At 38.4% G+C, this 20,613-nt stretch overlaps 1 protein-coding gene across 1 annotated transcript in view; it reads right to left on the bottom strand.

Annotated features, from left to right (window-relative positions):
* Positions 1 to 633: 633 nt before the first annotated feature.
* SamDC (S-adenosylmethionine decarboxylase) overlaps positions 634 to 20,613 on the bottom strand; it is a 47,565-nt gene continuing 27,585 nt past the window's right edge. Inside the window, exons 3-8 of the mRNA XM_068761640.1 lie at positions 17,273 to 17,474; positions 8,228 to 8,324; positions 4,694 to 4,854; positions 4,113 to 4,205; positions 1,803 to 1,958; positions 634 to 1,522 (exon numbers count right to left, since the gene is read on the bottom strand). Of these exons, the coding sequence (XP_068617741.1) occupies positions 1,385 to 1,522; positions 1,803 to 1,958; positions 4,113 to 4,205; positions 4,694 to 4,854; positions 8,228 to 8,324; positions 17,273 to 17,474 (847 nt within the window). The 3' untranslated portion in view covers positions 634 to 1,384. The remainder of the gene's footprint in view (positions 1,523 to 1,802; positions 1,959 to 4,112; positions 4,206 to 4,693; positions 4,855 to 8,227; positions 8,325 to 17,272; positions 17,475 to 20,613) is intronic.

Genomic DNA, 20,613 nt, shown 5'->3' with positions numbered 1-20,613 from the left:
TTGTTTTTGAAAATGTTCCTTTGCCCAACATCGTTAGGTATTCCTGATTTACACAAATAGCGTTTGGGAATCGACTTGATGATGTTTTTCGGATATAAAAGATAAGTTTTTACTTACTTAAATAAACTTAACTTGCACGGTCTGAAGAATTTTTTCTAAAATATCATTTTATACAAAAACTAGTACCGAGATTCCCAGGATTTAGTCTCATAGACCTCCTGCAGTAGAATTTCTACGAAATTCCTAAATATCTCAAAATGAGAAAATTAGATCTATCACTTCGTACTTTTGCACACCTGTGTATAAGCGTTGCGGACTGCTTTGAAAGAATTTTTTTTTTAATTACGACCCTAATTTTAGTCCCTTTCACCCCCCTATCTTGTTTGAGGCCAGGAATTTATTTTCTATAATTTTTTCAGATTTATTTTTATAACATTTTCGTATTTTATCTATCACATTTTCAACAAAGCAAACATTTTAGTCCACGTTATCGTTGTCACACAAGTGTAGACGACGGGGGCGTCGTGAGAACTCTTGCGGGTCGCCTGGACCACTTTAGGAACTAGGGATGTAGTAGTTCACACGCGTAAATAAATTGAATAAAAGGGTAGGCATAAAAATAAAAGTCCAATAACCGAGAAGAAATCGTTTATTTGATTTAAAATCTCTTGGGGTCCGCGATGCGGGCCCGGGGCGGCGCCGCGGCTGCGCAGCACTGGGCGGAGCCCGAGCGCGCCCGCGCGAGCTGCACCAGCTGACAGCACCCAGTGTCTAATACAATTCCGACTACAACACCCAACTAACTACGCGCGACCGACGAGGGGGCTTCGCGATGCTACGGATACGACGACGCGCTGCGACGTCACACGTCGACTACATCGATCACGAACGACTAAAAGCGACCGCCGCGGCCGACGCGGCGCGGCACGGCACCGCGACCGCGCGGAGGTCGGCCGCGACTGCCGCCGAGTTCTACTAATTATATCACTTAAGGATCACGTTTATTGGAATGGAACAGTTGCATCACATGTAAAACCTTGCTTCTAATTCGTTTATTTACATTTTTATTCGTTTGTACGAGACGAGCGGGGAAAGGGGTAGGGGGAGAAAACGCGGGAGGGGGGCGTTCAATTTTGGCCATTGCGTTCTGCTGAAGTCACCGCAATAGTATTTATAATGCAAATTTAATTAACGACGTGACCGCATCACGTACACACGGAGGTGACGACGGCGGGGCGGGGCGTGTGCGGGTGCGCGCGGGCGTGCGGGTCGCGGGCGCGGGGCGTCAGGTGCGGGGCGCGGGCGGCGCGCGGCGCGGCAGCAGCGCGCGCGCAATGCGGCGCAGCAGCGGCGGCGCGCAGCAGCGGCGCGGCCCGGCGCGGCCTCAGCTCGGGAACTTGGCGTAGAGCGCGTAGTGCAGCTCGTAGCCGGAGAAGCGGCAGTACTGCGCCTCCTTCTGCTCGTAGCCGCACAGCGACGAGAAGCTCTTCAGCTGCCGCGGCGCCGCACTGCCGGCCGCGTCCTGCCCACAACAACACACAATCATGTCAGCCAATAGATGTCACTGCAAGGCATAAGCCTCCCCCAAAGACAGCGACTTCCCGTAACCTCGAATCACGCAGTGGGAGGCCTACTTATGCCGCGTCAAAAGGCTCATTCATAACGACCGTCAGTAGCACGGGCCATGTGCCGCTCAGAATGTGGGAACATTTTTGATTCGATCTCGTAGCAAAGCTCCGAGCATAGTCCTCTCCGTTTCTCTCTGGGTAACCTCGAAACTTCTGGTCGTGGTGTGCACTCACCGGCGTGGCGAAGACGGTGAGCACGAAGCGGCCGGGGCGGAAGGCGGCCAGCACGCGCGACAGCACCTCGTCGTAGCTCGCCACCGGCACGTTCGACTCGAACGACACGTACGAACAGGAGCGCTCCGGCGTGATGTGGATCGTCATGTAGCAGCCCTGCCGCAAAGGAAACGGTTTAGTTCGTCATTTCTCAAAACTGACATTACATTTTGATACAGGCAGGCTTACATTTTGATACTCAGGCTTACGATACATACAATCCAACTTTGAGTCTTAGACACCGTGTTACGATACCGTATCCCGGCTCCGTGACCCAACTTTGTGTCATGGCACTGAGTTACGATACCGTATCCCGGCTCCGTGACCCAACTAGATCATGACACAGAGTTACGATACCGTTTCCCGGCTCCGTGACCCAACTTTGTGTCATGGCACAGAGTTACGATACCGTATCCCGGCTCCGTGACCCAACTAGATCATGACACAGAGTTACGATACCGTTTCCCGGCTCCGTGACCCAACTTTGTGTCATGGCACAGAGTTACGATACCGTATCCCGGCTCCGTGACCCAACTAGATCATGACACAGAGTTACGATACCGTTTCCCGGCTCCGTGACCCAACTTTGTGTCATGGCACAGAGTTACGATACCGTATCCCGGCTCCGTGACCCAACTAGATCATGACACAGAGTTACGATGCGGTATGACGGCACCGCAACCCAACTTTGGGTCGTTACAAATAGTTACGATATCATCCCATGAAACTGATTGACGACAGAACCAAAGCTCTGCATCGGACTACTGACCCTATTATCTGGTACACCACTTACCGGTTACTTCGGCCTTGGGGAGGCATTCGCGTGGTTTTGTAAATAAATAATAGCAAAAATAACATTTGTAAACTACCTACTATAACAGCCATGTTTAAATGTAAATTGAAGTTAATGTTACTCGCCTTTCTCACACAGGAATAGCTATACAATACAAAAAAAAATGGAAATGATTACAAAACACAACTGATTTCATTTCTCAAATCAACGTGACACTACTTACGGATGGCAAATCTTTGTCTCTCTATGGCAGCGTAAAAGAAAAACAATTTATTAGCTTCACAAACGGAATTTTAAAAACACGAATTGACGTATAACTTACACTAACAACAATTATTGTTTCTATTGTATTCATATATGCTAAATGTAAAAGATTTAAACATATAACTCATATAGCAAAGAGTTTTCAAAGCTTTTACAGCGAATTCCAATACATTTAATATAATTTGTGACATAGTAAATATTGTATATACAGTTTATGGTGATACATAGCTAACTATAGTGCAACCGAAACAGATGTACCGCGCCTTAGGTAGAGACGCAAGGGAGGAGGGGAGTATCAGCCTACCTCGCTGTCGCTTTCGACGATTTCGGAAGCACTGTACCAGGAGTGGTCAAGCAGCTCTTTGATATTGCGGGCCATTTTTTGAAATTTGAAATTTTTGCGAGTCGCAATTAAAACACGCAAAAGATTTTTTTTTTTTTCAAAAATCACATTTACTGAAATTATTTAAACAAAAGTACAAAATATGTGTATTAAAGTTAGATATAATGGAACACGTATATGACAGCACTCCAGATAATACTTAAGATGCCGATTGTTTGGATTTCCCAGGAGCTGACATAGGTAACATAAATTTAAATATTGAAATAATTCTACAATCAATTGGAGTCAAAAATAATGTTTCAGAGTCCCGCAGTCAGTTTGGCCACCCCTGCACTGTACCAATAACGCGGATGTTTCGTTGGTCAACATCAAAAAAATAAAGATTTTGTAAATTAATTTCTCTGTACATATTCAAATAATGTTGGATACTGTCAACCAACTAGCTTAGTCTCAGGCTCACGAAATTCAAAATATAATTATTCATGTAGGTATTTACATGAGTTTTTGAATTGTCGATTATTTTAACATAAGTAGTAAGCTATCACCAGCTCGAAACGATGATCTGTTGAGAAGAGTCGGCCACAAACTCAACAGTTGCTCTTGTACATTGTAATATCAACACAGTTTCACGTTTCACACATTTCTATCAACTAAAACTCTTGAATGCTACATATATAAGATTCATTTAGTAATATACTTTTAATTGTAGATTTTAAACTAAGAAACCTTATGGAACTTTATTATATATTACACCTAGACCCATGAATGATTTGTTAAGGTTTTTACGGAAACAGATGATCCTAGATCCGCGAGTTTTATGAAATAGGCTGTGCAACTCAACTCCAATGATACAATTAGATGTTATACTTACATCCTTGGCCACGCCGTTCATAGAGTACCCGCACGGATCGAACAGGTAGTCGTCGATCACCATGCCCGGGATGATTTTATCGATACCGGATTCCTGGACAAGGGAAACTTGAGTTAGTTGCACTGTTACAAATATATTTTATATATAGAGAGACTATAACATAGTATATGAGTTCGAAACATAAATATAATCAACATAGTTCAAAGGATTGGCAAGTTGATGTGGCAGTGGCAGGTGACATAGCACCCAGAATAAATAGCCGTTAGAGCCTTCAGGTTCTATAATGGACGACCAATCAACGCAGCATAGAACATCTGCGTATAACGTGGGCAGACAACCTTGTTAAGGAAAGCCCTATTACATGAAAACAAAACGTGAATGGTAATAAAATTAAAAAGAGTAACGTCAATTATATAGTAGTATAATATCGCTTTTATTTTACAAAAGGTTATCTCTAGCACGATATCTTTGAGGAAAATGCTTAAAATACTCAATTAAAATGTTTTATGGATACAGTCGATTTATAGCTGGCTTTGGAAGAAACTATAAGAGCCGAAAAGATATGATGAAAGGTGTGTTACCTTGGTGGCCTGCGCTGCATTCTCGCTGTGCGCGCGAGTGAAGATGCTCATGACGTCAGGATCCAGGTCCGACATGAGGATCTCGATGGTCTGGTCCGGCTCAGCCGCCTCGCAGCCCGAGCTGGCCTCACGGTGCTCTTTCTCCAGCGCCGCCACCGTGCCTGCGGGAACACGAGACATGTCGTCAAATCTCAACTCTGTCTTAACATACAATGAGTAAAACTACTCACACTCCAAATGAGGTCATATTGTACCCACAACTAAATACGATGTATTATTATATTATAATAAGCTGGACTCAGAAGGTGACCAACGTCGAAGTTCTGAAACGAATCGGCCATATACGCGCACTTATGCTCAAACGAAGGAAAATCGAGAAAGAAGTCGTGGCTTCGTAACATTAGAGAGTGGACCGGAATCGCCAGCGCTGCTGAGCTATTACGCAGAACCAAAAATAAGGAAGAGAGCAGGAAACTGATAGCCAACCTCCACTAGTTGGAGAGGCACTTCAAGAAGAAGAAAGAAGTTTTGAACATTGCTTTTTTACTATTTGCTCCAGGTTTACTTTGCTGTGATGTTAAATTAAAAAAAAGTACAAGATATACCTCATATAATCTACAAGATGATCGGTTATAGGTCTAAAAGTTTAGAGAGGTGGATGTATTGCGTTTGTAATTTTTTTTTAAATTCTACACCTAATTACAAAGTAAATATTCCGAAACATGTTACGTTAATACATATTTATATGTAAACAATAATTGTTTTTAATATAATGACACGAGTATACGAATGAAATAGTCGTGTGTCATAAAAACAGCAAAATCATTGTATATTTTAATAAAAATTTACTGGATAATTTGCGACGGCGATACGCTGGGGTCGCCGGTTTATCGAGACCACTACATCGTTCCGTGACAAGCCGTACAATGTCTTACGCGTAATGGCTTACGATTGTTGGTAGCGAATTCGATAAGCGTACAATATGTCAGAGGTTTTTAAACTTCTGTGAAAGATAATCATTATTTTTAATTGCAGCTGCAGGTGTAACTTAAACAGGAACTTTTGTATTACTGAATTATTAAAATTCTGTTTACTTGTCTCTGTGTTATTGAGCATGCCAATATATAACATAAAAGTCAAAATCCATTAATTCAACATTGGAACTTTTAACAGGACTCTGATCGTTTACTTTTTTTTCTACTCTGCTTCGCATGTTTCAAAAAAGTTTTATACAGACTTATGCACATACCGTCAGATACGGCCTAAATGAAGATGATTAGGCGACATCACTGTCAAGAATTCTTGTAATTTAAATATTAGTTTATTAATAATATACCTTCACCGTCAATTTACTTTTAATGTCTTTTAAATTTTATTAATGGTAATTTAATAACATTTTGCGGAGTGTTATCTAATATATAAAATTCTCGTGTCACGGTGTTCGAACTTGAACTCCTCTGAAACGGCCTGACCGATTTTTACCAAATTTTATATGCGTATTTAGTATGTCTGAGAATCGGCTACTATCTATTTTCCATACCCCTAAGTGATAAGGGTGGTCCACCCCTAAATCTTATTTTTAATTTTTTAGACAATTTTTTTGGTTTTTATTTTATTATGATACAGCATACAAAAATACATACCAACCTAAATTTTCACCCCTCTACGATCAACCCTTATCTTACATTTGTTAATTAAAAACTTTAATTTTTTTTGCAAAACAACGTTTGCGGGATCAACTAGTTATAAATAAATTAGAGATATTTAACCGTCAAAACTTTGGTACAACTTGTTTTTCACGGTGCGTTCAAAATACAATGGGCGTCCCCTATTTTTTATGACGTTTATTATAAACATATGAAATATTATTATAAATGTATTAGGGGAGGCGATCTAATTAATCAAGTTTTCCCACTTCAATTCAACAGTGAACGACAGACGTCTTACTTTCTAGTATTAAAGAACGGCATTACATTTTAAATCCAGATCTCTGCTAAATAGAGCATAGCTGGTTGGAGATAGCCGCGCGGGCATCGTGTGCGATATAATATCAACCGATAAGGCCGATACGAGCAGTGCCATCTAGGATATGTTAGGACTGTATTGATTCCCTTCATAATATATAATCTACTTTATTGGTAGTTGACGGCAATAAACAATTAGTGTTGTTTTTTATGGTGCCCGTTATTGAATAACAGGTATATTTTCAATAGTTATTTCATTTACTTTATTTTTCATTATTTTCACTCCCTCTCTCATTCTTCACAGTTTCTCTTTTGTTCTTCACATCCACTCCACATTATGTTATGCAAAGCTTAAATCAACTACATGACTAAGTATGGTTATCTCTTTGTATTACGCAACATTACACATAATTGCAACATGGTTACCATTGCGACGATTACTAATAAGACCCGGCTGAATAACTAGAGCCCTTATTTAAGCCGTAGTCCTCAAATCTAATGGTTAACCTGGGGAACTTTGACTTTCAAGTCGATATTTCTAACCATTGTAGGCAATTCATCTGTATGACATCTTTACTGCATATACTAAAACTAAAAAACCGAAACAATGACATTCTTTTAAAAAATAACTGCTGCTCTCCTTGCTAAAAAAACAATTTTAATCTAACACCTAATTGCACTATCATAAAACTAATGCGTATAAATACATCCATCGAACTTTCATCCTCATTTGTCCATCATCCTATTTAACAACAATTTATTCTTTGTTACTATTTTATTTTCGTTCTCCTCTCTATTCTTCACAATTTCTATTGCTACATCCTCTTTCTCTGTTTCTGTATGTTCTCTCCCTTTCATTCATAATCCTTACATGCATCGCCTCTCTTCCTTCGCCACATTCTTTTAATCCAAATACCTTATTCCTGCTTTTCATTTTTATTATTTCTCTTAACGTACCCGAACTTGTTTTTAATCTAATCTTTATTTTTGTGTGATATCTCCTTGACAACTTTCCTGTAATAATTTAGGAATTTGCAGTGGCGTTGGTGCATATACAGGCTTTAGCTCTCAAAATATATGATAGCTGTGCGGCTAAATATCTAGTTAAATTTAAAAAATACTAATAAGTCTTCAGAAAAAAGCGAAATCACTTTCCAAACAACCAAATAGTAATAAAGTTAAACTATAGTGCCACCGAAACTGCTGTACCACGCCTTAGGTGTACGCGACGAAACAGGCGACGAAACAGGGCGGAGAGGGGATTGGTTGCTTCGTTCCGTTACACAGCTTACACAGCAGCGGAACTAACCCTCTACTTTCCTTGGCACCCACCTCTCCGGGCTTTATAAAGGCGCGGTATAGCGGTTTCGGTAACACTTATACGAACACTAATCTTCACTTTTAATAATACGTTATGAAAATTTAAACATGGGGACCACAAAAATGTTTCTTTTTATCTATAATTTCTTTAACAACAACCATAAACGCAAATGTTTGCTTGTTCTTTAGTTATTTCACGTTTACAACTCTCCAACAAGCAGTAAAGAAATTGAAAAGAAGATATATTTACCTTCTAGAGGTAGCAACGTGTACAGGTACCAGCAGTCTTTCTCCGGACCCATGATGTAAGCGCGTCCGTCTCCGAAGAACGAATCGAGCAGCTCGACCTGAAGATAGAAAATCTCAAGTTTGAATCTCGACAGCAACTGTGATAGAAATCTACGATCATCAATTAGTAATCTAATACTTTTTCCTTGTTATAAATTTGACTTTGTTCATTCTTCTCTTTCTTTCCAAAGTGCTTTGGAATAAATTTCCCCTAGAAATTAGGGAGTTAGCAAAACGTTACATGTTTTAAAATAGCTTCATGTCTTTGTAGCGGATGAATGGAAAAAGAACTTCTTAGACCGACACCAAATTCTGAGAATGTTTGTGACCAATAGAAAGCGCACAATACTCTTATTAATTAAAAAAAATGTTCTGGTGGTTTTTTTTAATTTAAAATTCGAATTCTGCCACTGGACACTATATTAAATAGTGACTGAAATAATTTTCATACAATTTTTTTTTTAATATTAACAACATTATTTCTTTTCAATATCTCAATATTTTTATTATCAAATTCGCACTGGCCATGAATTGTGAAAAATATAACCCGAATCTTGTTACGCGTTTTAAAAAGCAACCATAAATAAATATACCATTAATAATATTTATAGGCAGACGCATAGCAACAATAAGTCGCTAAACTTTTTACGTCCGCCCGTTGTCTGGTCTAATGGCCATACAAAAAAATGACCTTACGTTTCGTGGCCCCGCGGCGAGTCTTGTCGTGTTTATAATCTGTCAGGTGCCGATATTTATTAAACTTAGATTCGTCTGCTCTCTAAGGCCGAGTACGCAAAAAAATTTTTGAGATAAAGGTCTTATTGAAATGTGTTAATAATAACATGTATTTACACCGTAAGTTGTCCACGGCTGGACATTGGCCTCCCTTATAGAATTATAATAGGACCTATAGCAATTTGATTAGGGCTGCAGTCTGTCCATATATGTGGACGACGCTGTGTCTTCGTAGTCCACACCAGGACTTTAACTACCCTAACGGCTACCTATTACCGCGTGCTTCGCCAAGTTGGACACGGTTCTGGACCTGATGTTTAAGGAACACAGGAGATTCTCAGTACCTTCATAGGTTTAACTCAATGGGAGTCCTTCGTGTACCTGTGACCCAGGCGTGAACCGTGGTACACATAATCATCGGCTGTCTCGTATAGTGCGAAACAAATAGATTGAGAGTTTTGACATCGCCTTGTGAACAACGGCGGAGTCGCCGGACCTTTCTTTAATTTTGCAGGAAGGTCATAGGAGAAACCAGCAAAGAATTGAAAGTAACGGATACTGTGATAAAGTATAAATAAAAGTTAAAGTGAAAACTAAAGAATAGAACAGAAATAAAAAAAAAAACAAAATTGTTACAATTAGTATTTCGGAGAGAAGGCGGCGTATGAAAGGAAATAGAGTATAAAAATCATATGTGAAAGATCAATGTTGCCAAAAAAATCCCTGTTCACCAATGAAGGGGGAAGTGATAAAAAAGGTGGACCATATAAAATGGATATCTGTTCTGTGTGCTTTGTGCCACTGCTACTTCAATTTGCCAATCCGCTGGGCAATTCGCGACTTTTTTCGTAACTAAATGACGTCACGGACGAATTTCCGATAGCAGGAAAGATTACTTTTTTAAATAAACATCGTTATCTCAGGATAATGACGTCATAAAAAACAAACACGGTAGCAATTGTACATTGAGTGTGTTTGAAATTTTTATGTAAAGTGATTTTATACAGTTGCGGACGTCCACTGTGAAGATCACCAGGAAACAATGAAGACTGTCTGTTTCCACCTGAACGTCCACGTCTTACGGCTGATAATGATGATGAAATTATTACTGGTATTCGATGCATTTAGACGTCTGCGTTGGTGATCTAAATAGATACCAACAATGGCGATTTACAGTCCTTGACTTTTTTTTAAATTTCTACCTTCTACGAAAAGACTTATATGAAATACATACCCTCTACAATTACTCTATAACTAGAGTGTGGAACAACACGTGATGAGAGTTGACACGCTGCAAAGAGTTACCCCCTCTAAACCTCCATAATGTCCCCTTCAATTGTTTTGTTTGTCACCGCGAGGTGTCGGAATTGATTATGTAAGCGATGCACTGCGGACTAACATTATACTTGCAAACGAATGTTTACATACTGACGCGGCATTCGTTTAGTGCATCGCTACTAAATCTCTTTTTACAGGTGCCACAAACGCATGTTATAGTGCCAGTAAATTAAAAAAAATCAACTAATGAATAATTTCTAAGGTTTATACGAAAACAAGTCAAGTTTAAAACTAAGAATGCAGTTATTTTTTTTTAAATAAAGTCCGTCTCTTTATGTTTTAAATAGCAATGTCCATCTTTGCAAGTAGTTGTTTGTTTTAAAATAAGAAGAATGGTAAAAAAAAATTAATAACATTATTTGAACTATTTACGTGAATGAAAAACCTTTGAACATTGTGATATTACAATAGTACTAGCTGTACCCTGTCTGCTTCGCTGTGGCCTTTTGTCTGTGTTATTTCATAAATTACGTTCTTGGGAGTTTTTAACATGTCAAAAAATATTCAAGTAGTACATTTTTTAAAAGGAACGTTGCCTTTATCCTTCCCTGCGGGTTAAATATCGTAAAATCCGTTCTGACCTCTAATCACTAAAGGAAATGTTCCTACAAACCATTTCCTAGCTTTATTAAAATTAGAGAGAAAAATGAAGAGATTCGTGGGGTAATTTACGTTATTAATGTATCTCGAAGAATTATTCATCTAAATTGAATAAAACTTCCAAATTGTATTGTTAATATGTATAAATTTTTAGCTGTATTTACTCATAAGAGAATATTGTGTAAGAAAAATTAATAAAAATTATAAAACGCCGTCGTGCCTCGCAGCTGGGAGAAGAAGGAACCGTATCAAATAGCGGCAACCCTCTCCCAACTGTCTGCGTTTAGTAAATGCGAAAAAAAAATATTGTAAAAAAAAAACACTAGCGATACAAATTAGAATTAATAAAAAAGTGGCATTACATAGGGCACATCACTCAAATAGTCGGTTGACAGACGGCGTTGAAAGGTTCTCTTGTGGAAACCACAAATCGGTAGACGTTGCATTGGTATACTCCCCACTATGTAGACCGATGAGATAGTCAAAGTAAGAAAACGACCAATATTTAGCCACTTCCGCACATGCAGTCGTAGTCGTGCAACAAACTGAACAGCCCGCCAGCCCTCTGATAAATGCGCATGCGGCAAACAATGCGAATTACACAACTGCCACGGTTAAATCACTCAACACGTGTTCACCCCTCCACGGGGCATCCTCAGGAGTTATGTTACACCGATTAGTGCCAAATACAGACTGCTAGAGAGATAGTCAAAGACAAAAGTCTCTGGATACCGATAGCGACAAACTCGTCATCGCAGTGATCAAAAGATATAATGACATAACCAAATAATCACTCTATTTAAATAAACCCATAAAACATTGTCGATCACATCACCAAACACTTGCTCTTTCTGAATAACTCCTTCATTCAATAATTCAAGTTATTAATCAAAATTAATAACTGAACAAGTTAGATCATTCAAATTCTGAATCTATTACACGTGTTACACATATTAAAATGTATTATACAATCATGTTTATATATAATAACCCTATTTAAAGTCCATTTTGTTGTAAAATTAAATGCACGAGTCGTCGTGAACCACTTGGTGTGCCCGACCGTCTTTTACAACGACCCTCCTGCTATTTACTTTTGTACTCAGTACAATTATACACTACTACCGTACGGCTGCGGTGATTTTATGGCGTCGTAAATGTACAAGCTAAAACCATTGTGTGGTGCGCTTGCTGTAATTCCTCGAGGTCCTTCGTTGTGAATAATAAAAATAAAATCTTGTTTTTTTCATACGACTTTTGTATTGGAGTGGAGATATGTTGCTCGCAATTTGATATTCACAGCTTTACTGGGTTTGAAGTGGCAGAGAAGTAAAGGTGCTTAGTTCTTAATGCTCCCTCAGAAACTCCGGTACGGATTATTAAACATTTTTTCACCGGATTACGAGGCATAGGTTTTTTGTCATTGTTTACACTGCAGCTCAAATAGAATTTCAGATTCCTCGTGTTCGGTCAAGGCGCAGAGGGCGCTTAAACTAAACCTATATAAGCGAAGCCCGAAGGCTTCGTGAAGGATCTCGACTCAGACCGCTACATGCTGCAGTTCATCGGATTGAGAGAGCGCAAAACTCTTAGATCGCTTAGACTATAGTGTTTACCAACGTGAGGCCCTAGCTTCACACCACGCCCAGCAGGAGAAAAATTCATTTTTGTTTGGGGGGGGGGGGGGGTTAAATTCGAAAATCGAATTACGATTATTACGACGTCACATGTTGATTCAAACCTTTTTCGCCATGCCTTAGCTTTTTTAAATTCTTACGGCAGAATTGCAAATATGCAGTAGGTAGTCCTCGCAGGCGATCATGGTTTTAAACTGACTGTTTAATTTCAGTTCATCATTCGGAGGCATAAGTCTCGGTTACTAGAGAGCGGAACGCTCCCCGTTATAGGTTTTTTTTTGGTCTGAATCTACATTACTGTCGGTACGTTAGATCACATGCAATATTACCGGATTAGAAGAACGCTGAACTCTAAGATTGCTTAGGTATGTGCTCCAAGCTCATAGCAGCTGTCTTTTTATAAACAGACGCAATACTCTTTAATTACATAGCCGGAATCTTTATTGAATAACAAATTTGAAAATATGTTGTCGTTAAACATGGACACTTTCGAAAACATGTACGTATTTGACGGCTGTGTAATGTCACTAAGTAAAATATATATATGTTTTGCTGTGAGAACCCAATCAATTCGACAGTCGCGGATGCAGCCGGTAACCGGACTCTCGAGAATTCAGAATGGAACGGTTCTCAGAAGCGGGCGGCACGTTGTGTGTAGAGTACTACAACTGTACTTATGTATAGTGGATCCGGCGACAAACACATAGAACCATGAAATATTTATGTAAGGTACCTTTATGTATGTGCTCGTAAGCAACAGGAGAATAGGTATAATTCAATTAACCCTTTGCACTCCGTTGTCGCCGAATTTGCGACATTAAAAAGCTAACAATAAATCCGCTGTCGCCGTAGCGGCGACATGGTTGTTTTGCTGCTGTGGTGCCCTTAACAGTTAGGTAAGCAAAATAGTCTGTGCTTATCTTATAGTGTTTATGATACGTTTATTATGCCTACATTGTAATAAGAGTAAAAAGTGCTCTATTTAAGTTTATTTCGTTACACTCATAACGTTATAACCCTAGTGAAGATGGAAGGCGAAAATTTTGACGATAGTTGTGAAATAAGTGATGTGGAAGATGAACTCGATTTTGCGTTGCTTGCCGACGATTTAAGTGAAATAGAATTAGAAGATCATTTAGAGACAGATAGTGACGATAGTGACGTAATGGCTTCAATGGGTGGTGTTGATCGCGCTGATCAATACGCATCATCATATTGTTTTCTAAGAAAATCTCTTAAGTGGTGGAGGAAGCTGTTCTTTTGGGGAATGGAGATGTCTGCAATAAATGCATACATTTTATATAAGTGTGTAAAAAAAAGTAAGAACGAAAACCACTGTCCCATTTGAAGTTCGTCAAGAGATTAGTCGATCAACTTGTAGGTGAATTCCGCGAAGATCGATCAAGACCTTCCACTTCAGCAACTGAAACAAGACTGGACAAAAAACTGCACATATTGCGAAAAGGCAAGAAAAGAGATTGTATTGTTTGTTCTAATAGACAGGAAAAAGGACAAAGACGCGAAACTTCGGAATACTGTGATACTTGTCCCGGTAAACCGCGAATGCATATGGGCAATTGTTTCGAAAGATATCACACTTTAAGAAATTTTAAGTCCTAAAATTTATGTTTTTCTTTTATAATATAAGTTAGAATATGTTTTGTTTATAAAATAGCTAAGAAATAAAAATTTTGTTTTATTGAAACGACTCTATTTTTCTTCTACATCATAGGTATGTACTTGGAACTAATATAGTGCTGGTGTTGCTGGTAGCCTCTATGCATTACTAGGCTGGAGTGCAAAGGGTTAATAAATAACAAATTAAAATTTGAAAATGGAAAATTGTTAAAAAAACGCTGTGCTGTAACAAGAACCAAATTTAACAAGGAATGTAGATAGATGAAAGAAATAAGGTGATGTGCGATGCCATGAAAGTGAAAAAGAAGTTGCAAAGAGTGAAAAGAGAATGATTTGACTCGATTTCGTAACGTCCCTGCCTCACACAAAACTGCGGGAACGGGAGGTCTCTCGAAAACGTGGACCATTAAAATAACGAGTAATTCTCATTGAGTTTAAACTTGTATAGATACTCCAAGAATCGCTTATGTCCCGTGAGCATTCGGGCCAGACTGTCCGGAAAAATATCCTCGTTATCAAAGCCGTCTCGTCTTCCACATGCCCTCCTGTTCCATTCGTCGATTGTCTCCTGTCAGATGGCGTTTGACGAATGAACTTGGACAGCTCTTGTATTCTGGTTCTCTGTCTAATCCGAGCCAAGGTTTTGTCACTTAAAACCACTTCTCCACCTCGTTTATGACCAAATCTTTCACCACGCAGGCCGTTCGATTGTGGAATGATTTACCGCTGAATACAAGACGTGCTAACTCACTACCTATTTTCAAGAAAAAGGTTAAGAACCATTCACTAGACCTATAATTATCTATCTCTTAGTTCATTTCCTTTTCTTCTTGCTTCTTTCTGAGGCAAGTGCGATCGAACCAATACTGATCGAAGTCAGTTAGATGTTTTTATTTATTATTGTATTATATTTATAATATGTATTATACCTTTTTTTTATAAGTATATATGTTATATACGTATGAATGTATGTTTATGTTCATTTGTTTGTGAAAATGTATTTTTTGTACACGTAAACTACCCTTTATAAGTACTTTTATCTTTTCCATACTATGGTTGTCTGTAAGAGATTGCCTTGTGTGATAAGACCGCCCATTGTACTATTTTGTATATTATTGTAAAACTTATTAAATGTATCTTATCGTGTACAATAAAGAATATTAAAAAAAAACACATTATGCTGAAAATGCAAAAGTTTCTGTCGTCCTCTCTATCTATAAGACAGTAAAATTAAAACCAGCTAAGACTCAGTACTCCATTATCATCGACGGGTTGGTTCTACGAGCAGTCGGGATGTATCATTTACCAACACAGACGTTTATCTCAACAGGAACTGGCGATCTCGGTCCAGTGTTCACTGTTAATTACTTCTAACAATGCATACGCTCTTAACATTAGCTCGTTAGATAAGGCATTATCGTTTCGTCGTAATTTGAACTTTGTTATGAGAGAGGCAACTCGCAATTTCGCAGAAACAAGATAAGAAACTTCTTAGTAGTTCATTTATTGTTATCAAGGGCCAAACAACACATTGTTGGATTTACCCATTAACAGTTCTCCGTGTTGATCGAGCGAGATCATATAACAAATGAATTATCTTGTTCACAGGTCAAATAAATAATAAAGAAGACTATTAGAAGCTACATAAGTGCATTTTAGTTAAGATTTCAACGGCGCTGTTCATGCCGGAAAAGTGTACAGTACCCGGCGATAAACATTGCACATCGACCTTTGGAAAGAGACAATCGGCTAATTTCGGCTTCGTAGAGCACTATCTATGTCCCACACTACCTATGTGACGTTTTGTCAGTCGCTGTATTTCGTGCGACAGAGATAACGGATCGAGCCGACTATATATATATATATATATATATATATATATATATATATATATATATATATACACATATAAAAACACGTGCCATACATTCAGACATAGTTGAATAACTTGTTCATACTTATCAGTTTTCATAAACACGTACACGCGTGTACTAGATGTCCCTAAAGTTACTTTGTTTGTGGTCGGACATAACTTGAGAAACTATTTTTACGCTCGACGCATACTTGAATTATTGAATAAAGGGGTTATTCATAATTCAGAAAGAGCAAATATTTGGTGATGTGATTGTTAATACAGGTTAAAGAGTTTATTAAACCGGAGCAGTTACTTAGCCTGCCTAAGGGTTTACACACGTGGCAGTTATCTGCTGTTGCGATAATTAATCCAGCCTAAGGAACTGTACAGACGTAGCAGTTACGAACGTCAATCCGATTTAAGGGCTTATATGGACGTGACGGTTATTTGACCAAACGAATGTCATGATGTCCACTACTGGTTTCCCCATAGATTTACAATAATACCCTTGGAAATGACATTCAGCGTCTTTTAATTACTTTAGCGAGGTTGTCTGTCTGCCTTGTGGGTGGAGCCGCGCTCTCCATTTATCTCCGAAAACCAGTCTATGTCATGCCATCAAGGCTATGTCGTTGGTCCACCTACTCACACAGAGTCTACTGACTCATGTTTGCCGCATGAAAACCTTCCTGCCTCAACGACCGACGCTCGTACGTGCAATATGCCCCGCCAACTACCACTTTGTTCGTGCAATTTTACGCTATATCGATGTTCCTTGATTCTTCTGCAGATATCATCATTTCTCATTCGAAAGCCCTCTCTGTTGCTCTGTGTGGATGACCTATGTATATGTTACGTATAATCTTAGTTTCAGTGAAATTCTGTATCCTAAAACGTCTTGTGTGAAGTGTACCGTATGATTGTTCCATACGGAACGGAACTTGTATTGCAAAGTTACCTGGATATTTATACGCTTGAGGGAATAAAGTTACCACAGTTGCGGGGAGCATTAGCTATCCATTTTATTATGACCCACAAGTGACGACTTGGAGGCCACTTATTCAGATAGCGGAGGACTAGCTTCCGTCCCCCCATGACCAGCTTATTGCGTAACATTAATTATAGTTCTATTGCACTTCAGCCGTTGCTACCGATATGATGAAGGTTACAAATGGTTTCGTTCAAATCTAAACGTTAAGATGCTGACCTCAGAGTCGAAGTTGTCGTGCGGCTGCAGCTGAGCGTGCGGGCGCGCGAACTCCCTGCGCGAGTAGAACACGTTGTGCACGTGCGCGTGGCCAGCGGTGTCGCGTGCCAGCGCCAGCACGGCGCGCACGCAGCGCAGCGGCGTCGTCGTGCCGCACGTCTTCAGGATCCAGCGCCGCCGCGACACGAACATGCTGCTCTCGCTGCAATACAACATCTATTATTTATTCAGGCATACCAGTAGCGCACATAAGTTTATAATACCGTAACCTTCATAGATGACAAAAAAAACATACAACACGAAGAGAAAAGATGTCGCACTCAAAGAGGAAATATTTTGCTTACAAACTAAAACATTCAAAGAGCAATTAATATCGAAACGTTTCTTCTGGCGTACAATCCTCTTCAAATAACGTGCTTCCAATAATCAATTAAAAGTAATTTTAGTTTTAGTTTCAATTAAAAATCATCATTATGAACACCGGTGTAACTTTCCAAGTGAAATTACGGTACGATATTGAAAAAAAAAAACCAAAAACGCTAAGTAAAGAAGTACAGAACTCCCAAGTTCTCTATTCTACAAAACCACGAATACAATGTAAAAATAAGTCTATATCTGAAGACGAAGGTCCGACTTGTTTGTTGCCGGTGATGACATATGGATCTCAGATGCGTTCGTTATGATGGGCAAGGCAAGCTCATCCAAAAAGCAATAGAGAGGACTATGTTGACACATCACTCGTGCAACGGTCATTCATTAGAGATGAAAGATTATCGAGTGGCGACGAGATGGTAAACGCAGCGAGAATAGGTCCCCCACTATGTGGGCCAACAACATAGTCAATTTTATGAGAAGTCGTTGGATACGAATAGCGCAAGACAGATCAGACAATTTGTTTTAACCTTTTCTTAGATCAGCACGCTTGCTTAATTATTGCATCATTAAATTGAAAGATTCCACGATTTGATTTAGTTTTTCGGCTCAAAAAGTATTTTTGTCATGACGTATCGTCTCTGTAAATTACCTGTATAGTAGATCATCAATCAAACCCTTTATAAGTACTATTATCTTTTCCTTACTATGGTTGTCTGTAAGAGATTGCCTTGTGTGATAAGACCGCCCATTGTACTTTTCAGTATATTATTGCACCTGTATATTATGTATCTTATCGTGTACAATAAAGAATATTAAATAAATAAATAAATAATAGTAGCACTAAATAATAGAATAAGGTATGATCAGCCGCTATCTTCAAAAGGAAGCTGAGAACAAAGCCCGCCTATTACTTCTGTGTATTCAATCCATCGTATGACCGCCTAATCGACATCTTTTTATTTAAATTGTAATAACAAACAGAGTTTATCGCGAGCAGTGTAAACAAACATTAACTAGTTTAAAGTAACGGATGTTTAAACGGAGCATAGGACGACATCGGCAAACATACGTGACAGTGTTAATATTTTTTTTATTTAAACCCGAACAAAGAACGCAATGTACCTTATGATTGTAGAATTTTTGTACGATTGGGAAAGTGTGTACGTGTGTGAATCAATTAGATCCACCAGCGCGGACAAATGGATACAGCTATATAACAATTTCATTACATAAATAATAGTAGTTTAATTATAAAACAAGTATATCAAATTTCTACTACACTAGCTGATCCCGCAAACGTTGTTTTGCAAAAAAAATTTTTAATTAACAAATGTAAGATAAGGGTTGATCGTAGAGGGGTGAAAATTTAGCTTTGTATGTATTTTTGTATGCTGTATCATAATAAAATAAAAACCAAAAAAATTGTCTAAAAAATTAAAAATAAAATTTAGGGGTGGACCACCCTTATCACTTAGGGGTATGGAAAATAGATAGTAGCCGATTCTCAGACCTACTGAATACGCATGTAAAATTTGGTAAAAATCGGTCAAGCCGTTTCGGAGGAGTTCAAGTTCGAACACCGTGACACGAGAATTTTATATATTAGATAATATCTCAAACTAAAAACATGCGATTTAAAATTATATTATTTTTATATATATTTTAATATGAAACATAAAAACTACAAGCAACTGGTTATGTTCGAAAGTGGACTCGTCATGGCTTTAACCCTTTCGCTTTAAATCATCTCCCTATAATTGGTACATAAATACCGACCAGAAAGACTTTGAAACCAAAATATAAAAAAAAATAAAAAAAATTCTAAATGCGTATATTCAACTAAGCTAATTATTTCAAGGGACCGGAGGATAACGGCTTAGATAAGCGTTACGAACTCGGTGTCGTATCGAGCGAATCCGTGTTACCCAAGCTAATTAGGCCAGTTACACACTGTACAGTGATCTACGTTCTTTACTGCGTCTATTAGTATTAAATACATACTAATAATACACAAGTATGCATTATTTGATTTCTTAGAGAAAATTTTCAATAAAATATAACTTCAAAACATTATCGACATAAACATTTCATCTCAACACTGTTCAAAAGAATAACCTGGTACAAAATGCCTTCATTCGCAGTTACACATATAAGTATATAATGGAATCAGGCGTTACCTCGCGGAAGTCCATCCTAAGTAAGAAAAGGACCAATATTTAGCCACTTCCGCACATACAGTGGTAGTCGTGCAACAAAGTGCACCACCCGCCAAACACAGAGTGGCACTAATCAGTGTAACATAACTCCTGAAGATGCCCCGCGGAGGGATAGACAAATCGAAAGTGCTTATAGCTTATTCGAATAAAGAATATATTCATTTTGATTTTATAATCAAATCAAAGACATCCAACCGGTCTGTCGATGGTATATCATATAAAATAATAGTATTGAAAATCAGTAATATGTATATTGCACGTGTTTAGCTACATATATTGCACGTGAACACTACAATCAGTTACAACGCGTGAAGCGAAACGTCGGAGCGAATCTATTGGAATGCATTTGAATATTCCCCTGATAATTGGCTTATCGACACCTTTGAAAAGCAATAATGTAGTTTTGTTTAGAATTTATATGTTATCGTATGCCTTTCATTTATAATTCATTTTATTTTCCATCTAGTCTCTCACGGTTGAATTTGACTAAATAAAACACTGGGACAATGTAAAGGAAACAAGGCAGTATCGCCCCTCCCTCATGGGTGAAAACAAAGTCGTCCTATATTTCTAAAATTTTCCTAAAAAAGTAGTGCAATTTACATTAGAATAAGACTCAGAACTAAGTCAAAAAATATCAAGCAAGATTCCAAGCTACGCATGAATAAAGAAATATAAGCTTAGAACATAAGAAAAGATAATAAAACAGCTATAATTGTATAAAAATAATTCAGTCAAAACTTTGATGAT

The sequence above is a fragment of the Battus philenor genome, unplaced genomic scaffold (assembly GCF_028537555.1).
Source record: "Battus philenor isolate CCGP_79_NKW_IND1 unplaced genomic scaffold, ilBatPhil1.0.hap1 SCAF_15, whole genome shotgun sequence".
NCBI classification, from domain to species: Eukaryota; Metazoa; Arthropoda; class Insecta; order Lepidoptera; family Papilionidae; genus Battus; species Battus philenor.
Note: the sequence above shows the minus strand (reverse complement) of the source record. Positions and strands in the feature narration are given on the sequence as shown.